General features: G+C 36.0%; 1 protein-coding gene and 1 long non-coding RNA gene across 4 annotated transcripts in view; one reads left to right on the forward strand and one right to left on the reverse strand.

Annotated features, from left to right (window-relative positions):
• Positions 1-403: 403 nt before the first annotated feature.
• The window catches only part of ORC3 (origin recognition complex subunit 3), a 42,096-nt gene continuing 19,264 nt past the window's right edge, over positions 404-23,235 (reverse strand). For 2 of the 3 annotated variants that reach the window (XM_058175338.1, XM_058175328.1), the window contains exons 8-20: positions 22,935-23,094; positions 21,357-21,470; positions 18,520-18,653; positions 17,452-17,515; positions 12,847-12,963; positions 12,247-12,326; positions 9,622-9,755; positions 7,694-7,773; positions 6,488-6,585; positions 5,126-5,267; positions 3,673-3,789; positions 1,852-1,925; positions 404-581 (exon numbers count right to left, since the gene is read on the reverse strand). In XM_058175338.1, the coding sequence (XP_058031321.1) occupies positions 476-581; positions 1,852-1,925; positions 3,673-3,789; positions 5,126-5,267; positions 6,488-6,585; positions 7,694-7,773; positions 9,622-9,755; positions 12,247-12,326; positions 12,847-12,963; positions 17,452-17,515; positions 18,520-18,653; positions 21,357-21,470; positions 22,935-23,094 (1,420 nt within the window). In that variant the 3' untranslated portion in view covers positions 404-475. Of the gene's footprint in view, positions 582-1,803; positions 1,926-3,672; positions 3,790-5,125; positions 5,268-6,487; positions 6,586-7,693; positions 7,774-9,621; positions 9,756-12,246; positions 12,327-12,846; positions 12,964-17,451; positions 17,516-18,519; positions 18,654-21,356; positions 21,471-22,934; positions 23,095-23,235 lie in introns of all 3 variants that reach the window. The other variant, XM_058175348.1, reaches the window with a different exon arrangement.
• Positions 12,970-21,357, forward strand: LOC131194425 (uncharacterized). Its single transcript, XR_009154171.1, has 3 exons — positions 12,970-15,651; positions 17,275-17,384; positions 20,323-21,357. It is a non-coding gene; the product is annotated as an uncharacterized LOC131194425 (long non-coding RNA).

A 23,235-nucleotide genomic window follows, 5' to 3' on the forward strand; every position in this document is an offset into this window, starting at 1 on the left:
TCTGCCCTTTTATTTTTACTTTAGCAGCTTGAGCTATATTTATACAATTTCTCTGTATGCAGAGAAATTTAAGCATAATATATACGTCAACTGTCCAGATTGAGCATGTGTTGCAATTTAGAGCTATCTTGTATAAATAGCTGCTTTTAAAATAACAAAGATCTCTGCAAAAAGAAAAAAAATTAAAGAAGGTTCAAAGAATAGCTTTAAAGGGAGGGCAGTAACAATATTCAGCATGATGAAGATAAAAGAGAAGCAGATGGTTAAGTGATGAAGAGATAGGCTTGAACTGACATACCCTGCTTGAAAAATCATAGAAGTATATCTTAATCCAAAAGTTATCTTGCTTCTATGCAAGCAGATACTTCTATGCCTACTTAGAAAAGGAGCAAAATCCAGGAACTCATTTTGTATACTTTATTACTGCCATTATAATGGATAATATTTCTCTTAACTACTACAGAATCATTTCATATTAACAACTACCCCATGTCAGCCTTGCTACGTGATCCGTTTTCTGTTTTGTGGGTTTTATGAATCCCAAAAATTCCAGTTCTGATACTGCTCTAATGAACCGAGCACTTGGAGTTCTAGTCAAGGAAATGACATTTCCATCAATCAAGATTTAATAATTTACTACACATACAGAACGACGTTTGGGATGGTTTACTACACAGTTTAGCACATTTATAGATTGCTCATTTTTCTTTGCCATAGCCTTACAATATTGGATTATGCTCAATCTACCAAGTAATATATCTTCAATTAATACAGCAAATTTGGATATCTCTGGAATTCATCTTCCAAGAGTAGGTTATTTACTTATTGCCCTTTTTCCTGCTTGCGTCTACTGCTTAGCATCCTCAATAATCTGCCCTAAAGTTCCCAGGAAGTTATTTTCATTTATTTCCTCCTTAACTTGTTAAATTCCAGATTCCTCAGTAGATCACCTTGCATGCTACTATATAGTAAACTAAAATGAAGTAGCAACACTCATTTGAATGAAATGCTGAAATATTAGCATGAGAAGATCACACCTAAATCAGAAAGACTGGGTAAGCTCTATTACACATATAGAAATTGTAATTAAAGATTTCTGCAAAACAAAATTGATGCGTATGAGCAAAGAGATATGGGTAGTTTAGTCAAACATCCTATGCTCAGTGCAGGAAGCCACTAAATTATATCATCCAGCAGCTATTTGAAAACTTTGAGAGTTTAGAGCTATTCTCAGTAGGCTGCTCTATCACTAAACAGCTCTTGACACAAAGACTGCCTTCCAACTGACTTCCGATTGTTCTTCCCTGTACAAGATGTCCAGCATCTTCAGCTACTTTCCATAGGGCCCTTTTAGACCCTTAATCTTCCAGGGAGAGGTCTTCCGAACCCACTCCCTTTAGTCAGTGTCCAAAAATAGATGCAATAATTCAAATATAATTTAACCAGTGCAACTATAATAGAAGTATTTTCTGTGATTGATCTGAAGAGAAGAATAATAAGGCTCATTCTATTGGGTTTCTTTTAATCATTGCATTACACTCTTCACTTGTGCTCAACTAGCGGTCTACTGGTAGCTGTAGGTCTTCATACCGCTGCCCAGGTTTCCCCAATCCAACCCAAGTGCATAGCCTTATACTTGTCAGAATGAACATTATCCTTCTAGATTTGGCATACAGTTCAAATCAGTCAAGGTTATTTTGAATTTTGATTTCATCCTATAAAACCTTAACCAATCCTTAGCTTGGTATAATCTCTAAACTGTCTCTCTATTTACAATCTAAAAGATCATTTTCAAAAAGATACTGTGGTTTTCATGTAGATTTTCTTAGAAGAATATCAAAAAAAGGATACTGGATAATGTCATCTGTCTGGTTTTTGATTGTGGAATCTGTATTTCGAGCTGCAGTTACAACTGTTGAAAAAGCCTAGAGAAATAACATCATGTCATAAAAGCATTCAGAAAAGTTGTACAAAGTTCACATCCTAGTTCACATATTATACTTTCATTGCTAGAGGCAGAGCATCTGCCAAGATCAAGTAAATAGGGAGACATAATACCTGTATATATTTTAATGTGGTTTTTTTAAACTAATATAATTTATTGCCTAATAAGATTCTCAAATATTAAATTCCAGAGCAAATATCACAAGTCGCAAAATAGATTCCATCCTAATTTAAGTAGGTAACCATAAAGATGAAACAAAAGCAAATGAGAGTCCTAAGCAGAGGTAAAAGGTTGTCTTTATTACCCACATTCATTATTTGTCTCAGTTGCTGCATATTCTGCAAAAATGCAGTCCATGGAAGGAAAAAAATTCATGGCCTTTCTTCCACCAAGGTAGCACTAGCTGGGCCTCACAGAGCAAGAAATGAAGAGACTTTCCCATTTTGCCAGACGGAGCAATAAGCTATTACTGCTCCCATTCTCCCCAGAGTCCCAACTTAACAAAACAGAAGCTATTTTCTGTGCTATTTTCCTCCAGAAAATTAAATCTATTTAGAAGGAGCATCTCCCTGCTCTTTAAAACAAACTCCAATGATGTTCAATAAGAAAATATCACCAAAAATGATGGAAGATGCTTAGCAGGGGGGAGATGAACCTCCTTATTAGTGTCTCTAGAAGACCATCTGACGGCCGTCTCCAGGAGAGCGTTCTACCAGGTTCGCCTGGTACGCCAGTTGCGCCCCTTTCTGGACCGGGATGCCCTATGCACGGTCACTCACGCACTCGTGACGTCTCGCCTGGATTACTGCAATGCTCTCTACATGGGGCTCCCCTTGAAGGGCATCCGGAGGCTGCAGTTAGTCCAGAATGCGGCTGCGCGGGTGATAGATGGAGCCCCTCGTGGCTCCCGTATAACACCCATCCTGCGCAGACTGCACTGGCTACCTGTGGCCTTCCGGGTGCGCTTCAAGGTCTTGGTGACCACCTTTAAAGCGCTCCATGGCATTGGGCGGGTTACTACGGGACCGCCTACTGCTACCGAATACCTCTCACCGACCCGTGCGCTCTCACAGAGGGTCTCCTCAGGTGCCGTCAGCAAGGCAATGTCGTCTGGCGGCGCCCAGGGCAAGGGCCTTCTCTGTGGGGCTCCCACCCTTTGGAACGAACTTCCCCCCGGACTCCGCCAGCTTCCGGACCTTCGGACCTTCCGCCGCGGGCTTAAAACATATTTATTTAATTGTGCAGGACTGAGCTAGGTTTTAAATTCATGGGTTTTAATTGGGTTTTATTTGTATATTTTAATTAACGGGCTTTCAAATAAGTTTCTTAATTGTTTTTATTCTGTATTTATATTTATATGTTTTTAAATGCCTGTGAACCGCCCTGAGTCCTTCGGGAGATAGGGCGGTATATAAATACGATTAATAAATAAATAAATAAATAAATAAATTCGTTTATTGAATCTTGGTAGAAAACATCTGGAAGGATTTACACAAATTATGATTTAATACACCCTACCTGGAAGAACATGAAGGATCTGCACTGATGTGTCTTCAATGCTTTTTAATTAACTGTACCCTGCCATTCTTATGCTGGTCTATTACTGTAATAAAGATTCGATTTGAAGGCACTGTAGAGTTTCATACTGAATCTAATAGTCAGCATGAATGGCAGCTTAAAAAAACATCCAGCAGAATAGCAGGTGTCCACTGAATCATTTTACCTACCTCCAGCCAGTCAACCAGGTTAATCAATCTGCCACACTCCAAATGAAGCTTGTATGCTATACAAATATCAGGAGCTGCACCAGAAATGGATTCCGCATCACATTTCAAAGAGTCATCCTGATAAACAAAATTCACAATAAAAAATAGGCACCAGATATCTTTCATTGATGTGGTAATGATACTCTCATCTCAGCTATATAGCTGATGTAGTATAATGCACATGGCAGCTTCTCAACAGCACAGTGGTAATACAGGCATAATTTGCCCACAGCTGTATTAAGTGAACCTTAAAAAACAGTGACACCCCCCCACACACACACACACCCCCCCTACAGTAGGCCAGGCAGTTGCAAGTGAAGATATGCAGCTGTTTCCGTTTATGGGCTATTGTCTATTCCATTTTACAAGACCATTTTTCTCGCCTCTGGCTCATTGAAATAGATGCCAGAAAAAAATACTGCTTTTTAATAGAGAAGGCAACTATCTCCGATAAAGACAACCAAGCAAAACTTCATGTATGTTTCTAGTTATTTCCTACTGTCTGGGATTGCCCCTAGGATTGCAAAATAAGAGTTCCTTGGACTGAGCTCTCTGACAATAGTCCAGCTATCCTCTCCAGAAGCTGTAACTACCATCACTATTCTCTTTTAGTTATTATTTTTTATAGCCAAAGCAACAATAACAGGGAAGTTAGCATGATTTTTAACACTTGCTATAAAGTGTTATTTCGGTACAAAATCTTGGACATTTCTGTAGTACTTTATAGCAATGTCTAAATGTTTTGCCATCGGTGTACTAGTAAACACATACTGGCATCAGTGTGACTGTAACTACTCTGTAACTACTCTGTAACTACTCTGTAACTACTCTGTCACATTCCTCTAGTTGGTAGCTATGCAGGACTAGATTGCCTGTGGCTTCTTCTAGATTGTTCTTTTTTAGATTGGCTCCAGTCTAGGAATTTCCTGATGGTCTTTCATTCAAGTACTATCAAGTGCAAACTCGCTTAGCTTTCATGAGGATCAGCAGCTGACACCCCTGCCCCCCAGACATCTCTATACTATTTTATCATAATTTTCCAATGATAAAATTATATGGAGAAATATTTCACCGACATTTTTCTTAATGATTTAGAACATTCCTGCAATAGTAACGTTACTGTAGTTCTGAGAAGTCTCTTTATTTTCTTTACACTTAAAATGTTATTTTTCCTGTAGATTTTGCTTAGGGTCACATTCCTGTATTTTCAGGAAAAAATGTTAGAATCCTTGATAAGCGAAGACAAGGAAGTATTTAGCATGTTGCTGAGCTCTTACAGCTTCAACTAGTCACGTGGAAAAGACAGTGGTATGAGAAATGGACAAACTAAATTCTTCAAGTAATGACATTTTCAATAGTTCGTATGTGATGAGAAATGAGGCTACAAGACTATTGCCTTGCTCTTATTTCCTACCTTAAGATAAAAGTATGGATTGTTGAGAGCAGTATGAAGAGCAGCACGTGGGGTGGCATTTAAATGCTCTCGGAGAGTATTAGCTGCACTGAAATACATCACCTCATGCAGTGTTTGCATATCTGCAGGTGCAAGGTAATTCCTAAAATAGCATACAAAAATGGTAAGAGAGAAGGATATTCCTAATTCTATCATAAACCTCAGAAAATAACATGTATGTTTTGCATTGCACTCTGGCATCATGTAGCGCCCACTTTTAGCTTTAAGTGTTAAAAAGGTTTTTTTAATTGCAGGCTTCACAGACTATACTACCTCTTTTAAAAAGATGGTGATATCGAAACATTCTACAATCATTGATAAAATTATTTAATGATACCAACATTTACACGTATCCCATTTCCACTATACTCTCTTCAGATTTTAATTCTATTATTCATTTGGGGCAACCGCACATTGGATGAGATTTTTAAAAACTGGTTTCACTCTAAAATCAGAATAATGATCTTTTTTGGGCCTGAGAAATCCTGCAATATATTAATACATTCCACCTATTTCCTTGGCTTCTATTCTTTTTGTTCAGTTCTTTCAGTGTTTCCTTTTTCTCAAATTACAATTTTCTTCTTAAAGCTATGAACTTATCCTAGACCAAATGTAGACTGGAAATAAATCACGCTTAAGACTGTTCAGCCATAGCTTAAGAGTTACTACAATCCACATAACCAATTTATTGGTTGCCTTGGTCCTGCTCATTTCTTTGTCATAGTTGTTTTATTTGGACTGTAATCCCCTTCATGCCACTTAAATTTAAAGGGCAACCCTTAGCCTAAAATTTTTTTAAAAAAACACCACACCTCTGTGTGGGGCCAGAAGTGAACTCAGCAACTGTGTAGAATTGGCTGGTGGCATATATCCAATAACTTAGTCCCAAACATTTTTGGCAAGTTGGGCAACCTGCAGCCCCCAAACCCTCTCTTTCAAAATGTCTAATTTTGGTGTACTACCATACTGAAGTCGGAATCTAACAAAAATGCTCAACAGAACTAAAACTACCCAAAAAAATAGTATAGGAGAGAAATGAGAAAACGCAGGAGATAAGGTTTATTCTCCATCTTATAAACTACAATCCATTAAATTCAAACAGCTTTTTCCTACCAATAAATTCATTATGCAAAATTGTGCAACAATTTCTATTTTACTCATGCTTTGTAATTATTTTGTAGTACAGACATAAACAAACAATAGTCCTTACCAACTAATTTGTAGACCCAAATTTCAATTCCGCAAACTTTTCCCCCCCCCTTTGGAAAGGTTGAGGCAGACAAAATGGATTTCACAAGCTCCTTAGAAAAAAGCAATGCTCACCTCACAAGGCCATCTATAAAGTCAACAATTTCAAAACGGAGCATTTCGAACGTTGTTAGTTTCTTTACTCTCCTTGACTCTTTCATCTCCAACAAAGTCTATAATATAAAGCGGTATTAATCATGTCCATAGGTGTTTCCACATTATGTACTAAGGAGATTATTTTGTGTGTGTACAGCCAAATGCCTTAATGTGTCCTTTGAATTGCTTCTTCAATTTTTAAGGGATGCATATTCTTTAAATTAGAACCAGTTGTTCTTTTACAACTATTGATCATACGGAAATGCAAAGATACTTTTACCAAGCTAGAAGTGATTAAGGTATTGAATTATATATAACCTGGGACACTCAGGTTTAAGTCCATCTCTAGCCATGGAAGCTTGCTGTGTTATTTTGGGCCAGTTGATGTTTCTCAGTCAAAACTACTGCAAAGAGTGATTGTTGTGGGAAAAGGAAATCCCATATAAGTTACCTTGAGCTCTTGCAGGAAAGTGGGGGGGATAAATCTAATAAAAGCAAACAGAACTATAGAAATACTAGATGGTTCTTAGATATTAAACTGTATCTATTAGTTACACAATTCTTTTACAACAAAAGCAAATAAAACACAGTGATCTAAGCAACCATTTTAATTCTGCTTGGTTTGATTTGTTTTACTAAACACCACAGTTGGCCAGTCAGGCAAAGACCGTCTTTCCATTTCTCCAGTTACTTGATTATAGAAGAATTGGAGCTGTTACTATTATTCTTACTGGACTGGCTCCTATATTTTTGTAACAAACTTACATGCACATGAAATATAATCAGAAAACCCAGTAAATAAAAACAGGGTAATTAACACTGAGACACATGCACACACTTCGTCAATGTCATCTTTCCTTTTGTAAATAAAGTAAGGAACAACCAGTAGGGCAGAAAAGGGAGAGGGAACAGAAAGAGAAGCAATTTTACAAAATAAAACTGAAACTGTGATCTCAGAACTAGTTAACTTGCATATTTCTACATATGTTCAGAAATACTGAACAGGCATGGTAATGAGAAGCATTTTTTCTTCCCATGTTGGGATATATTAAAATTCTAATCCTGCCTTTGGTTCAAGCTGAAATGTCTTTCCTTTGATTAGTTTTTATTTCAGAGGGCATATTATATACCAGTCAATTTATTAGTAACATTAGAATTACAAAGTCAACAGTTAAATATGCTGACCTTTTGAAGATGATACAGATCTGTTTTTTTCTGAAGCTCTTCCAGTGAAGATATGGATTTTTCTTGATCACCACTAGCTCCTGTGATTTGTATAAGAAAACATGTAATTATTTTCCATAAAGGATCCAAGTGAGAAAAGAAGCAGCTCTACCTGCACTAGCTGAAAAAAAGATGGGATTTGGTTGGATGGACTTCTAGACACATATTCAGCAAACCCCCACCCTACCCCACCCCACCCCATAGGATTTCAGAGGACTGGGAGATCTTTCTTTGCAGGTGACATTGGAGATGGCAATCGAAATCAAAAAACGCCATGGGATCTAGAATTTAGTAGGTAATTTCATGCACATAAATGCAAATCAAGATCGAATCCAGCATGTTTTGGGGGGGGGGGAAACTGTTATCTTCCACTCCTCCTCTCCTCTGGCTTCCTACAATCAAACAAAATAAGATTAAGGATTTACTGAGAGATAAAATGAGAGATAAAATGAAACAACAATTTAATGAGAGATAAAATGAAACAACACTGTGAAATCCCTCTGCAACACTTACTCCCATATTAAGTCTTGCTCAGCAGATTCTCAGAAATTATGAAATTCAGTTCAAATGCCTTCCAGGCAGCTTTAGTTATTGTTTTTAACATATTCAGAAACGTCTTCCTTTACTAGCCATATGTGTGTGCCATAGATTCAAATAATTTGCACGGTTTAAGACAGTAGAGTATAACTCAAGTAACATAAAACACAAATACTACATTCAAAAATAGCTCTCTGGTGTATGTATGCAAGATTTTTATCTATTTCTGATGTTTTGTCCCCTTAGATATTTATATTTGTAATTTTATCTATCTATATACCTGAACCTGAACCTATTTTTGAAATAATAATATTATTTTGTTTTAAACAAAAAACAATGTACTTATTGACTGCCTAATGGTTGTAATCTTTCCCAATTTTTTATTTCTTACAACTCAACCCATTCTTTTGGGATATGCAATACTATAACGTGCAGAAAAGAGCCAATGAGGAATCTACAAACTTATCTCTAGCTTCTGAACTGGTCAAATAAAAAAATGGGGTAAGGTTTTCAAAGGAAGGAGAAAAAGGCAAGGAAGGTGGGTGCTTTTTTAGTTTATCTCCATTTTCAGTTGATCTCCAACGCCCTAGCACAGCAAGGGAAATCTGAGTTTGGAAATCCCCCCAGTTGTTTTACTGTGTAAGATGTAATTAACACCCCATGCAATTCCATTAAATATGCTAGGAATATAATGGTAGTCATAGAATTACACAGAATCAGATCCATGTAGGCCTCTGAATCTATTTTCTCTCTCCCCCCCCTCACTATACACTTGAACCTAAATAAGAGCATCACCCAACAAATATTTACCCAGTCTTCTTCTGAAGATGTTCAGTAAATGAGAGACCACCGATTCCCTGTAACTGGTTCCACTGATGAACTCCTGTTACCATTATGAAATATTTCCTTCAACCACAACCTGCCTTTTAATTTCAATCGTTGGTTATTTGTCTTTCTTCAACTTCTAATTTGGCATTTAAAGCGTTTTAGTTTTGCAGAGTAAGTTTTTATGCTGTTGACCAATAACAGCAAAAACAATGCAACCATTTAGCTAAAAGTCATTGTGTTCCTTAAGAAATGTCAATTTAAAATGCAATCCATTATATTGCGATCCATCCATTATTGTTTCAATTCTCAAACTAGTGGGCTAAATTCAACATTAATAAGTTGACTTCTTTTTTTTTACTAACTGGGAGCCTAAAAAATCTTAACAAACCAACTAATTTATTCCTTATTTGTTCTCATAATGCCAGGCATTTCTTTTTATAATAAGAGAATTTTCTACATCTCTTCAGTGACTTGGGCTGCAGAAAATAATAATGGAATTAGAATAGCTAACAAAACTTCAGTACCTTCAAGATTTTTAAGTAGTTGCACGTATTTCTCCAATTTTTCTAAAGCCTTTCTAAGACATTTTGCAGAAGAGGATATAAGAATGTCCACACATTTTTCAAGAATAGCCACCAACTCATCCTTGGCCAGCATCCTAAAAAAAGAATATGAAGAATTTGCTATTGAAAAAGAATAGTGAAACAAGTGCAGGCAGATGTACAACAAAAGATAAAGTCTCCCTCAAACTGAGCTTGATGACTGGTGATTGCACAACATAACCATGACACTCACTGTTTTAACAATACGGAAATAATCAGTCATCTTCTTCCATGTTTTTTTCAACTTCCCAATCTCGGCTACATTCTTGGAATTTCCTAATGGCATCGATCCAAACAGTAATCAGATCTGACCTTGCTGATTACTTCAAGATCAGTCTAGACTAGGAGCTATCTAATAAGTGTACAGCAGAAGACAGTGTCTGTACAGTATATTTGCCTATCTTCTCAAAAGATAAAACTCTTACTTAGCATTATATCTACACAACAAAACAAAAATTTGATAAATCATAATAAAATACTATAAAACAAAGCAAAAAGCAGATTAACTTTTTAAGAGATACAGTATGAACACAAAATTTAGCTTTGCTCGGAGTTGAATTCAGAAGTCCATCTTATATTTATCTGGGAGAAATATGAGACAAGGAAATGGAGAGAGGGTCTTTATCACTGCAAGTTCTGCCACTTGTATTTTAAATTCAAGCCCCTCCTGATTTGTCAAGGCCTCCCAGAAGATTGGTTGGGTCCAAGCAGTAGTCAGTATGTTTTTATGAGAAAGGTTCTGTCTTCCTTGAAGGAAGCGTATGCCCCTTCTCAAGAGACCATTTTTGGGCCCAACTTTGTTGGACAACTTTTGACCAGGTTCCAGGATCATCTACGCTACAAGTCTTTTTATCCAGGCCCTGGATGAAGATTATGTTGATGCTGCCTCCAGGTTGTCAGGACTTCCCAGGATAGAATGTAATTACATAAAATTAAAATGAAATAAATGCTTTAAATCCATAAATGGAAAGCTTTACTGTACATTCAGAGGTGTATAAATGAAATGTTTGAACAGTTAGGTTGAGGTTTTGCTGAACTTTCCATTCTTTACAATCCCCTGCACAGGATCTCCAAGCTATGTCTGACAGTCTGGAAAACTTTAAAAATACAAATTGAGTTGTATTCTACTGCAGTGGGGGAAAAAACACCTGGGAGCCACTGCTTTTTCTTTCTACTTTCCACTCCTCCCCCCCACCTTTCTCCTTTCCTTAAATTTCTATTCATATTTTATATTATAACAAATCCAAATAAAAATAAATAAAGAAATATTAATTGGAGGGCCTCAACTGGTGCAGAAATTAGAAAATTGGGAAACTTAAAAAAGGGACCATTGCAGAAGCATAAATATTTTTCTCATTGTGCAAAATACTCCTGGATCCAAGTCACAGTATTTCAGATCTTCTTAGTCATACTTGAATGAACTCTCTACTTAATTACACTTCTAGATAACCTTTATAAAAGTATATTGGGCAAAAAAAAGTCCCTGCCCATAGGACTATGTTATAATTATCATAATCCAAAATGAAAAGAAAAATATTTGAAAAGGGAGGGAAGAAACATTACCCAAATTCCGTAACCAATATCTGAAATCACATTTGCCTATCCCTCCCATCCATCCACCTGTCTATCCATCCAATTTATACAGCCACCCATCTGATAAGTGTGGCTCTCATCTCATCATTACCATCTTGTCCTATCAGGTATGCCTTCCTGTCTTTGAGAGCACACAATTTAACAGATCTCAATATTACTTGTAGAAATAACATCTAAGAGGTAGAACATATTTCTGACTTCTATACACACACGTGCCATAGGACAGTCTGAGTTGTATTCTGATTAATGTATTAGGCCTGGATCACGATGATTCAGGTTTAAATTTCTATATTTTTATTTCAATCACTGGATTAACTGAATTCAAAGAGTTGTTCCATTGAGTCCTTGGAAAAAAGACTGCAGGATAAAAAATTTAAGCAGACCCATGAACTGAATAGTTTCATCCAGTGGTGGGTTCTAACTGGTGTTACCACCGGTTCGCTTTGTGGCGTGCTTTGCACAAGCACATTGATTTGCTGAACAGCTGAGGTATGGCAATCCGCTCTGCCACGCCTTTCAGCTGGACTAAAAACAAAGGAATAAAGGTAGGTATAGCGCAGGGGCGGGCGGGAGGGCTCAGCTGGCGGTTGGAGCGAACCGGTTCACTCTCACATCAATATTTCCGCTATCGGTTCTCCCAAACTGGGGAGAATCGGTAGTAACTCACCACTGGTTTCATCCTAAGATCAAGCAGTCTGAATGAAAAAAGTAGAATTTGGCTGTGCAATCCAGCTGGCAATTCCACTAACAAAGGACAAACATTAAATTAAAGACACTTATTTTATATTAAAAAAATATGATCAGTTGCCAAAAAATTGAAACAAAAAAAAAACAAAAAACAACCCCAAACCACTATTCTTCTGGCAATATATTTCCAACCCCAAGTTCTTCTTAAATAGCTAATGGAGACTTTGATATGTCTTGAATATAAGAAAGAAACTGAAAGAGAGCTACCTCACCAGCTGCATGGCAGACTCATATTCCTCTCTTTCCCATACGCTTTTTTCCAAACATGCACAATACAGCTCTCTGATCTGTAATACAGGAAATGTTTTGCAAATATCATAATGAAAAGTTCATTTTTACCAATTTGTTACTTACAATAAAAGCTTCATAAATTGTAAGGCTTCACTGATCTCAGATATGGAAAACAACTCCTACACTATCCAGGAATGTTAGCTCAATAATAAAAAAGAAAGTACATACAATTAATGTGAACAGATTCACACTGTAAAAAAAAACTGCTTTCACCGCTTTACAATAAATGTACTTTTTAATTATCTCTTTCCCACTCTCAGGTATATTTTTCAGTATTCGCTTCTCAGAAGAAGCCGGGACAATTTGACTAAACCTAATTATTTCAATGTCAAAAGGGCTATAAAATACTTTCAAGACCCTTTTGTCTTTGAATATATCGAGCGGCCGGCAGTAAAAAAAGAGTTAGTGTTGCTTTATCTTACTGTTGTGCAGGCAGGCAAAATAAAGAAAAAGCAGCAGGACTGCAAACCAAATTCAAGATTTCGAAATATGAGACATAAAATAAAGAGCACATACTTGTTTGCCTAATGGATACTTTGGAAGAGAAGATGTGAAAGCATGAAGGCACCGCAAAATTGGGAAATAATTTTCATGGTAACAATAGAGATCTTTTAGCAATGCTTGTGCTGTTTCCTAAAATTATAAAGGAAGTGTCTGATTAGTCATTTACTCATTACGAAATTATTTTACAAATTGCACTGCTATTCTATATTCTACCCAGAAGTAAACTCAATTAAACTGAATGGGATTTATTCACAGATACATGAACAAGCAGATGGCACTCCACTCTGCCAGACGGGATCTGGAGCATGTCTCCTGCTGGATCTCATAGAATGGATACAAACAATTACAGAGAGACAGACAACTATCAGCAACTCCTTAAATCAGTTGTGCCTTTTTGGGGGGATCATGACACTGTCCTTTACAGCTACAATGGGATTCCAGGAAAACATGTGTTTGAAAGAGATGTTCCATTCAGTAAGGTAGCCCTTTCCCATTAAACCTATAGTCCAACTAATTATGAACATTGAGTATCAGTTACACAACAAAAGGACTGGTTGTCTGAGGTACCGCCTCTCTCCCATTTCTGCCAGTCTGGCATGTGGGTGCTTATTAAATGTTGCCATCTTGTGGGATCAAAAAGGTGAGACTTCTCTTTTGTGTCCCACACACTTTGAACAGCATCTCCCCTCAAGAAATCAGGATGGACCCCCCCCCCGGAGTTCTTGGAAGTCTTTAAAACTTGGTTCTCAACCTCAGGGCTATGCTGTTAGGGGTGGACCCTGGCATGTCATGTGACTGGGTTTAGTTCAGGCCGTCTTGCCTTGTCCATGTTGTTTTAACTATGTATTAGATTACAAAATCTAAATCTAAATCTGCCCAGAGTCTATTGGAGTGGACAGCCATAACAAGTTGAAATAAATGGATAAACTCTCAAACCTCCTAGGTGTTGTTTTTTAAACATTCAAACCATCTGACTTATTTAAAAGGCCCCAGTTTATAAATAAGTCATTTTAATTGAAAAGCCTTTTATTAAATACAACTAAGATGAACCAAATGCCCTCAATTCATACTTGCTACATATGTAGTAGAAGTTGCTTTATTTAGGGTTCTAGGGTGCATTGTTCTTTGGAAATTGAGACAAAAAGATTTCCTTTTTGTCACAAGTGAAAATTTAGAAGGGGAGCGATAAAAAAAAAGAAGAGAGAAAAGGGGGATGAGATTAGCAATAAAAATTTGAAAGTCAGATGACCAGTTAGTATCCGTATCCTTTCTCAAAGCCTGTACAAAAAAAATTGCACTGAATTATCCTCAAACTTCTAACAGCTAAATTGAATACTTGAAAAAAATCCCAAATTATTTTAGTGACTCTACTGCTAATGGAGTTATAAGAAAATTGTAAATATACCATTTACATTAACAATATCTTGTTGTAATTTCATTGAGTTTAACTGCATTTCATTTCATTTTAAAGTAGTAGAGCAAAAATTGTATCTCTGGTACCTAGTAAGCTGAAAGATAAGCATTTTTCCCCAGGAAGAATGGGTCCCCTAGTTTTTTCAATAAATTAAAAATATTTGCAGAATGTGCAGATGTGCAGAATCAAGTCCTAAATGTCTTGCAGTTTATAGGGAATATTATATTACAATAATCTTTGGCAAAACCAGAAGACTCAGTGTTATAATAAAATAGGATAATAAAAAGTACAGTAATTCACAGAAGAGGCAAGTGTTTGGTAGAAGCGAGACATCTGTTTCTTCCAGGAGACAGAAACATATATTGTTGTCTCCCATATATTTCATTTTTCCACTCTGCAGATTTAAGGAGAAAATCCATCTGTACATCAGTTTCCTTAAATTTAGTGAAGAGATCCAACAGAACATTTTGTTCTATGATGAACTGCTAATGCTGAATTGCTGTGTTTCTTTGTTTGGGAGGGAGGACAGGTTTTTTTTTTTAATTAAACTCAACTGTTGTAATAAAACTGAAATAAATTAGACAATTTCCAGAGAAGGAAGATTTAACACTGTTAACAGCCTTATCTAACGGATTTCCCCCCCCCTATCTAATAGAAAAATGTAGCATTAAAACAGGTGCTTTTACTGGTTTATTACTGTACCGTTTCTCTACAGGTGAATAATTTTTCTAGATCAATATGAACTGAAGCCTCCATAAAATAAGAACTTTTTTTTTCAGAAACAATGCTTTGTTTTTATAAAAAAAGAGCACAATCTTTATGCATACTAAACCTAAAGCTGTGAGAACACTTCTCATCATGAAGTATGATTTTTTGTTGTTGTTATTTGGCTTTATAACTTTTTTGTTTGCTCAGACTGAGTCAAATACAGACATATCACCAAGAGATGTATTTGTAAATGGATTTTACTAGCTGTTAGCAATTCATCTTTCAATAGTCTCTTTTACTTCGTTAATATTCAAAAACCATCTCATCATTACATATTTTCTGTGTCTGGACATTTAGCTTCAGAAAATTCAGTGGGACTTGCTTCTAAATAAACATGCTGGAGTATTTGGCTGCAAATATACAATGCTTTTCTTTAAGCAACAAATAAATTCCACTAATTGAATCCGCCTTTAACACAACATTCCAAGTTCTGGCATGTCCATTATCAATAAGTCTTGCATTTACACATTCCTCTCTTCCTTATACATCCCAATTCATTCAGGTTCTTCTTCCTCAGTGCAAACAATAGGCTGTCATCACATCTAACTAGCAAGCCAATTTGTCAATAAGTCCTGGGACAGCAGTACACAAGTACAAAGAAGACCAAAGATCATGCAGTTTGGCACTGCAACTCAGTAAGTACATTTAGATTTATCTTTACTTCACTGTTTTAATGATAGTAGGTGACTCCGTGACTAGGATCGCATAGGAGAGCCATGATTTAGTTGTTGTTTTTTATTTGCATTTATATCCTGCCCTTCTCCGAAGACTCAGAGCAGCTTACACTATGTTAGCAATAGTCTTCATTCTATTTGTATATTTATATACAAAGTCAACTTATTGCCCCCAACAATCTGGGTCCTCATTTTACCTACCTTATAAAGGATGGAAGGCTGAGTCAACCTTGGGCCTGGTGGGACTAGAACCTGCAGTAATTGCAGGCAGCTGCTGTTAATAACAGACTGCATTAGCAGCCTGAGCCACAGAGGCCCATAGTTAACTGTACCTTATGAATTGCTATTGACTGGGCTTATATTACATGGTAAATAGTAAATCATGGTTTATAAATCATAACGGTGTGGTTCACATATCACAATAAGACATAAACAGGCAAACCTACATTGAGGCTTAGCTTGATGAGTAAACCTAATCAGGACATACGCATCATGCTAAATATATTTTCTTTTACAGTGATTGCTAAACAAGCTTTAAAACTTGGGGTCAACACATTATACTATAATAAGCCAAAACCAAAACAAACTATGTTTGGGTTAATATGAGTTATGAAGCAGCTAGTTTAGTTTATTATTTTAAATCACAGCACCATGTTTGTCTTAAAATCCTGTTAGCTAACTTTAATAAAAAGACAGACACATATTGAATAATGCAGGGACATTGCAGAAATGAATTTTTATGACCTATCATTCACAGTGACTGTTTTCAGCAATTTAAAATATGGATTTTAAACAGCTTCTTCAGTACTGGCTGCCTCTGAAGGCCTGATACAAAGTTGATTTATGTTTTGCCTTTTGGTATTTTTGTATCCCAGCCTCTCTTTGAATCTTATGTTAATTTATTTCTCTAGCTATTACTGAAAAATGTCCCTTGTTTTAGAATAATTATCATAGCAAGTAAATTATAGTAGTCAGATTATGCTCACCAACCTGCTGTTCAATTTTTAAATTTTAAAGAACACAGCATGTGAAATCTTTTCATTTTTCACAGTTAAAATTAAGAATTAAACAGAATGCAGCATTCAGTTACCAGCTCCTGAATCCACAGAATATCCTTTCACATTTTCCTTTAGTCTCAAAATCACAAATGGGCAAATTCTTCTCTTTGGATATGTTGAATTTCCTATTAGCCCTGGCATGGGTGGTAAGTGGCAAAAGATGAAGTTAGGGTTCATTATGTCAGGAGGTTTACTGATAAGTATTCTAGGCTGTTTCTCTTTTCAGTCCCTCATCAAAGGAAATTACCTCCTTGTTTTAGAATTCTTCTTTACAAGGTGTTTTTCCAAAAAGCATAGCAAAAATTTAAAGCAGTCATCATAGTAGCATATTTTCCTTCTTTTCATTTTTGGAAGTACATTTTTCTTTCTTTTAGACTAGACTGAAATGTACTTATTCCTAATGATTAACTAAAATTAATTATGTTTGAAGGAACAGGTATAAATAGTTGAAGAATTAGTGTAGAGGGTACATAGTCTCTCTGTAATAAAAATACAATTTCGTAATGTATCATTTTCTATTTTATAGGAATTCTGATTGGCAAACCTGATTCTTCCACTTTATTCTCACAATGGAGCAGATCTGGAAGACGTGAGGAGTGAAATGAAGGCACACTTATATAAATCAAATTCTGGATGGTATACTTATTGCTTCACAGAAATAAGAAACATTGTAGATTTTTTTTTTAGATTTTGTAGATTTTACCTTTAAACATTCGTCATCAGTCAGCAATGCAGCCTGCTTCTCTACTTCCTGGCTTTCGACAAATCTGAACAGAGGAAAAGAAAAAACTAATTTCAAACCTGGATATTAACTAGAGGTTAATTTCCAACTCCTTAATAACTCCTTAATAATAATTCCAATCTGAATCATATGACGAGGAAGGGGCTTAGACAGGAGAAATCAGATATATCCTTCTGAATATTTCTGACTAGAAATATGGTGGGTTTTTCTCTTTTGCATTCCTCATTGAGTTGACATTCAACTCAATTCCAAAAATAATATTTGTTGTGTCAGCTTCTCCAGCATTCAAAACCATTCAAAAATATCAGATACTCCAGAATACAGCAGCACATACAGTATTGGGTTCTCCCAAGTACATCACAATTGTACATGCCAGCTTTTAGTAGGCTTCCAAATGCAATTCAAGTTAGTTATCACCCTTAAAGCCCTAAAGAGCACAGAGTCACATTTTCATCAGATTTGACAGGATGGGCATGTTCTAGGTCCCTCTTATGGAACAGAATCATCCAGGAGGGCCCAGGAAACACGCCTCTCTATTGTGGCACCTGTCCTATATAATAACGTCCTCCGAGACGCAAATGGCATTCTGGAAGTTCATGAAGACATGGTTTTTCCCCTCTAAGCATTAAGCCTGGATGTTAGCAGAAGCAGAATGTGTCTTTTTGTGTGTTGGTTATTGTTATTGTGATTACACTGTACCTTAGCTATTGTATTACTATTAGCTATTGTATTATTTTTGTTTTTAATGCTATAGTTTGTCTTGGTTTATGTTGGTTTCATAATGTTTTTACACGTACAGTACTTTGTTGGTTGACCAGAATTATTCATTTAAGATGAGTAGCTATATATATATATATTAATAAATTAATATGAAGATGATATGCATTTGCACATATGTGCAATTTAGGAAATTTATTTGTATCATTCACCTCACATTGGAATGGTTTATTTTTTTCTTAAATCAAAAAGATTTAAGAAATGGGGAAAAAAAATTAAATGCAATGACAAGAAGTTTAGCTAATTATATACCTTCTAAAAGATGGCAACCTTCGAATATTTTCAAACTGATTATGTGATAAAAGTTGTACTCTTTTCTCAGATTCTTGTACTTCGCAACATAGCAAACTGAGAGGGTGTGAATAAAAATGTTCCAACAGAGACAGCTGTAAGAACAAGGAAGTCCAAATGTAAAGTGAAAATTTGGAAGAACACTGATCAAAACAATTCAAATATTATCATAGCTTTTAGAAAAATAAATAATTTCTCCTGAACTGTTATTCTGAAGCTGAAACAATATGCATTTTAATATAGTTGTAAATCAGACAGCAGGATAAAAACATGGCTTGCCTCCAAAAGTTGTGGGTGTTTGAGCACTGGAGGTTTTTAAGAAGAGATTGGACAACATTTGTCTGAAATAGTATAGTTTCCTGCTTGAGCAGGGGGTTGGTCTAGAAAACCTCCATTTCCTTTCAGTAATTCTGTTAATATGCACATATATACATTAATTCAATCTGTTATCAGAAAAGTCGGACAGCAAAATTATACTACACCATACAATATGACAATAATATAGCATAACAAACTGATTTGAATTTGTATGTAAAATTCCAACACCATATGTAACTTAACTTACTCTGGACATATTTATTCTTTTTTCTTTTTTATTGCAAATCTAATTCTGTAGCAATTTATCTTTTAAAACAGTGACCCAATATGTGGGTATACTATATGCAAAGTTAGGTTTAAGGTCTGATAAGAGGAAAACAAGATAAAACCTATCTAATCATCTTGGCAAATATTCAAATACGCAACCAATGAGAGAATGATAGCTACCTTGATAATAAGGGCAGTACAACAAAACATGTTAGGTGGTTTCTGTCTAATTTGAATTGCAAATTGCAGACAAGTTCTAGAAAAAGGAATTTTGGCTAACTGATCACTGAGGTAAGCACAATATGATGTCTGACACTAAAAAAAGACTTACTGCTGAGCTAGGGATGTAAGTGTGATTATCAATAACACTTAGACTTATATACAGTAGCACTTCAGAGTGCTTTACAGCCCTCTCTAAGTGGTTTACATAGTCAGCATATTGTCCCCAACAATCTGGCTCCTCATTTTACCGACCTTGGAAGGATGGAAGGCTGAGTCAACCTTGAGACAGTCAGAATCGAACTACTAGCAGTGGAATGCAGAATTAGCCTGCAGTGTATTCTAACCACTGCACCACCGCAGCTCTTAATATCTATTTGGTTCCAATCTTTTATGTATGCACATGCATATGCATTTTTGAATCAGTGATGACTCTTGGCAATCATCTGGACTAGTCCTTTCCATATTCTTGGCAAGATTTTGTAAATGGCTTGTCATTGCCTTCTGCTTAGGGCTGAGAGAGGGACTGGTCCAAGGTCACCAGCTGTCTCCTGCCTTAAGGTTTCCCAGTTTCTAGGCCAGTACCTTAACCAGTGCATCAAACTAGCTTTTGAGTTCCTATCTAAGATACTCTAAATGCCCATTGATATATGAAATTATTGTCCCCAACAAAATAAGTTCATTTTATTGTTTAATATACAGTAATTGGGTCTTCATTATTTGAAAGGCTTGTTTGTATTGTAAGACCAACAGCAGGTCAAGAGGAAAGCCAAGAGAAGCAAGGTTTTGTTAAGCTTTTTTTTTTTAAAAATACAACTAGATACCAGGAATACTAAAATTAACACCGAACTAGAGATCAATCCTGTTGGTTTTATTCTGCCAGTAAGAATATTCCAAACTCAGAATGATTCTTCTGACATAAACAGTGTTTATGCAATTGATTCCTTCCTTTCTTTGTAGCTCCTTGGCACCAGTTTTTCCACTATCCTCCAACCTTACAAAGTGATGAAGAAATTTCCAAGTATCACCTGAGGCCCACGTTCATCCAACTGAAAAACTCTGCCTTATCAAAACTTTTCTGCTGATGGAAATTTATGCTGGACTCAATCTTTAAACTGACATTTTTCAAGATGGATTTTATATACTGATAGGCCACGAGTTACAAAGGCAAGTGGGACGAAATTTCGATAATCAAGCGACGTGATTGTAAAGCTTATTAGCCTGAAGAAAAGCCTTTCCTTCTCTTATTTGACTCTGAGTTCATCTTGTCTTATAGCAGAGTAGGCTGCTGCAATTTTCAGTTCCCCCTGTCCTCTATTTCTGTATTTTCCTTCTTCTAATAAAATCCAGGGCTGACATACCTTTGGCATTTTTGTGAGACAAGGGCTCCATTGTCCCATGTCCCTGAAACAGCAATGCAGTCCTTTGCCTCTGATCTGCCTTCCCAATGGCCAAAGTTAAAAATCAGAACTCTTCCACACTAACAAATGATAGTCTAAGCCAGCTGCCACTAGGGACCAACGAGAGAGAGATTTTTCCACAGACAGAGGGGATATGGTTTTGCATATGCTGCCCGCATCCTGCAGATGGGGCTTTGCTTGTTGGCCCGGCCCAATTTCTGGCATGCTGTGGATCGGTGCCATTCCATGGACCGGGGTGGGGACCCCTGGTCTAAGCCATCACACCTGTCACCCTGATTCCTAAAACATAATCTAACATTTCCCCAACTGTTTGAAAACAGGAACAACATTCCTATGACTGAATATACAGAAAAATACCTAAAGATTAAAAACTGGCTGTCACTGAGAAGTGCTTTACCACATACTGTTCTCTTTCATATTACTTTTTAATGTGTATGAGGATTTCTTGTATGCAGGAATAGTCAGTAAATCTCTCATCCATACACAGCATCATCATTCATAGTGAAAATTAGACACAAAGTTTACCATCACTCAACTTTCTAAAGTTAGTCATCTACTTTCACTAGCACTTACCTGAAATCCTTTGACAAAATTATGAACAGAGAAGTCATGGTACAAAAATATGTTTGTTAGCACCTGCAGAACCTTCTCATTAATTTTGAATGGAAATTGACTCGTCAGAAGTAGCTGATGTAGAAAAAAATAAACATTAATAAATTATGTATTTCTGAAATAAGATGACTAATTATTTCTACAGTTGGAATTCTCTAAATCTTGGAGAATTTCTTAATGGGAAACCCCATAAGGACAAATGTTCTTTTAAATTCAACAGTATTAGTACTTTTATATGAACTGAGCAACTGAATTTTTTTTAACGAACAGAGAATTAAGATTGAGAAAATGGAGGCCTTGTTGGCTTAATAGAATTAAAACCCAAGTCTGTGCACCCTGTACTGTTCCAGAATATACTTTAATGCATAGCAGTTCAAAGGCAAGTAAACAGTGCAGAAAGTATTTTCTTACATAAATGCAAAAAACTGCTTTTGAAATGGAAGAACATTAATACACTTTTAAGATGAAAATAATTGTAACTGAAATGGTCTAATTTAAACACTACATAAATACCATGAATACCATTACATCAAAATTCTGTGTTAAATTTCCTTTTTTAAAATAGACAAATATTTATAAAAATTACATACCCCTTTCACTTCCAATACATAATTTGATGGACTAATTAACAAGTAACTATATAATGATATTTTCTCTACACATTTTATATTATGGATCCAATTGATATTGCCAGGAAATCACTGGAATCTATACATTAGCCAATCTCAGACTGTTACCTATGTACCAAATATATTTTAATTTGATAAACCTACTGCTCATTGAAAGTCTAAGAGTAAAATCCAGTATTTGGCAAGCAGAAGACTACTTGTATAATAGCTCTCCTGCCCACATCTCCAAAATTTGCTCCAAGGCCAACGAGAAAAAAAAGATCACCCCCATTTTCAGCTCTTTAATGGAATTAATTATTATACTGAACTGAGCATAGAATTATGATCTGAAATCTATGGTGGCAATTATAATAAAAGGTAAAGTACAGGTAGTCCATGCTTAATGACTGGTCTTTTAGCATCCGTTCAAAGATATGACAGAGCTCCCCCAAGCTACCTATGATCTGACTTTGAAGTTACAATGTCTGCAACACCCCCCCCCCCCAGTCATTTGATCACATTTTGGGCACTTGGCAACCAGCTTACATTTATGACTGTTTATATGGTCCCTGCATTTTTTTGGATTTTTGCCAATTTCGGACATTTACCTCTGGTTTCCAGCAACAAAACTCCCATTGGAGAAAACAGGTTCACTTAACAACCATGGTGTTTGGTTAACAATTACAGCATTCGCTTAATGACTGCTGCAAAAAAGCTAGTAAAATTGGTCATATAGTGGCCTGTTTAATAACTGCCACAAGTTACAATAATTCTGGGATCAATTACGACAATAGGTTGAGGAGAATCTGTACAACTCTTCACGAAAACTGACTTTTTAAAACATTTTTTAACAATGAACAGCTATGAATATTTTGGTTTTTATCAAGAATTTGCACAGACTATACAACGCCTTCTTTTCTTAAAGCATTACCTTATCAATCACTTTAGTTAAATGCTCTTTGGAAGAAAGAGACTGGAAGAGTTCTATACATAACAAAGAAGACACTGAGTGAGGAAGCAGCTTATGGATGACCATCGGAGATGTAGCAATTCCAAAAATAAGGACCAGTGGAAATTCACGTATACAATGACTAAGGGAAAAATAAACAGTTGGGAAAAATGAAAATGTGTATAAGAGAATCAGATGTCATTTGACTTCTTCCATATAGTTCAAGTTCACAGAATTAATCAACAGTGGTGTACAAACAAGTGACCACCTTGAAAACTAAAAA

The sequence above is a fragment of the Ahaetulla prasina genome, chromosome 1 (assembly GCF_028640845.1).
Source record: "Ahaetulla prasina isolate Xishuangbanna chromosome 1, ASM2864084v1, whole genome shotgun sequence".
In the NCBI taxonomy this organism is placed as follows: domain Eukaryota; kingdom Metazoa; phylum Chordata; class Lepidosauria; order Squamata; family Colubridae; genus Ahaetulla; species Ahaetulla prasina.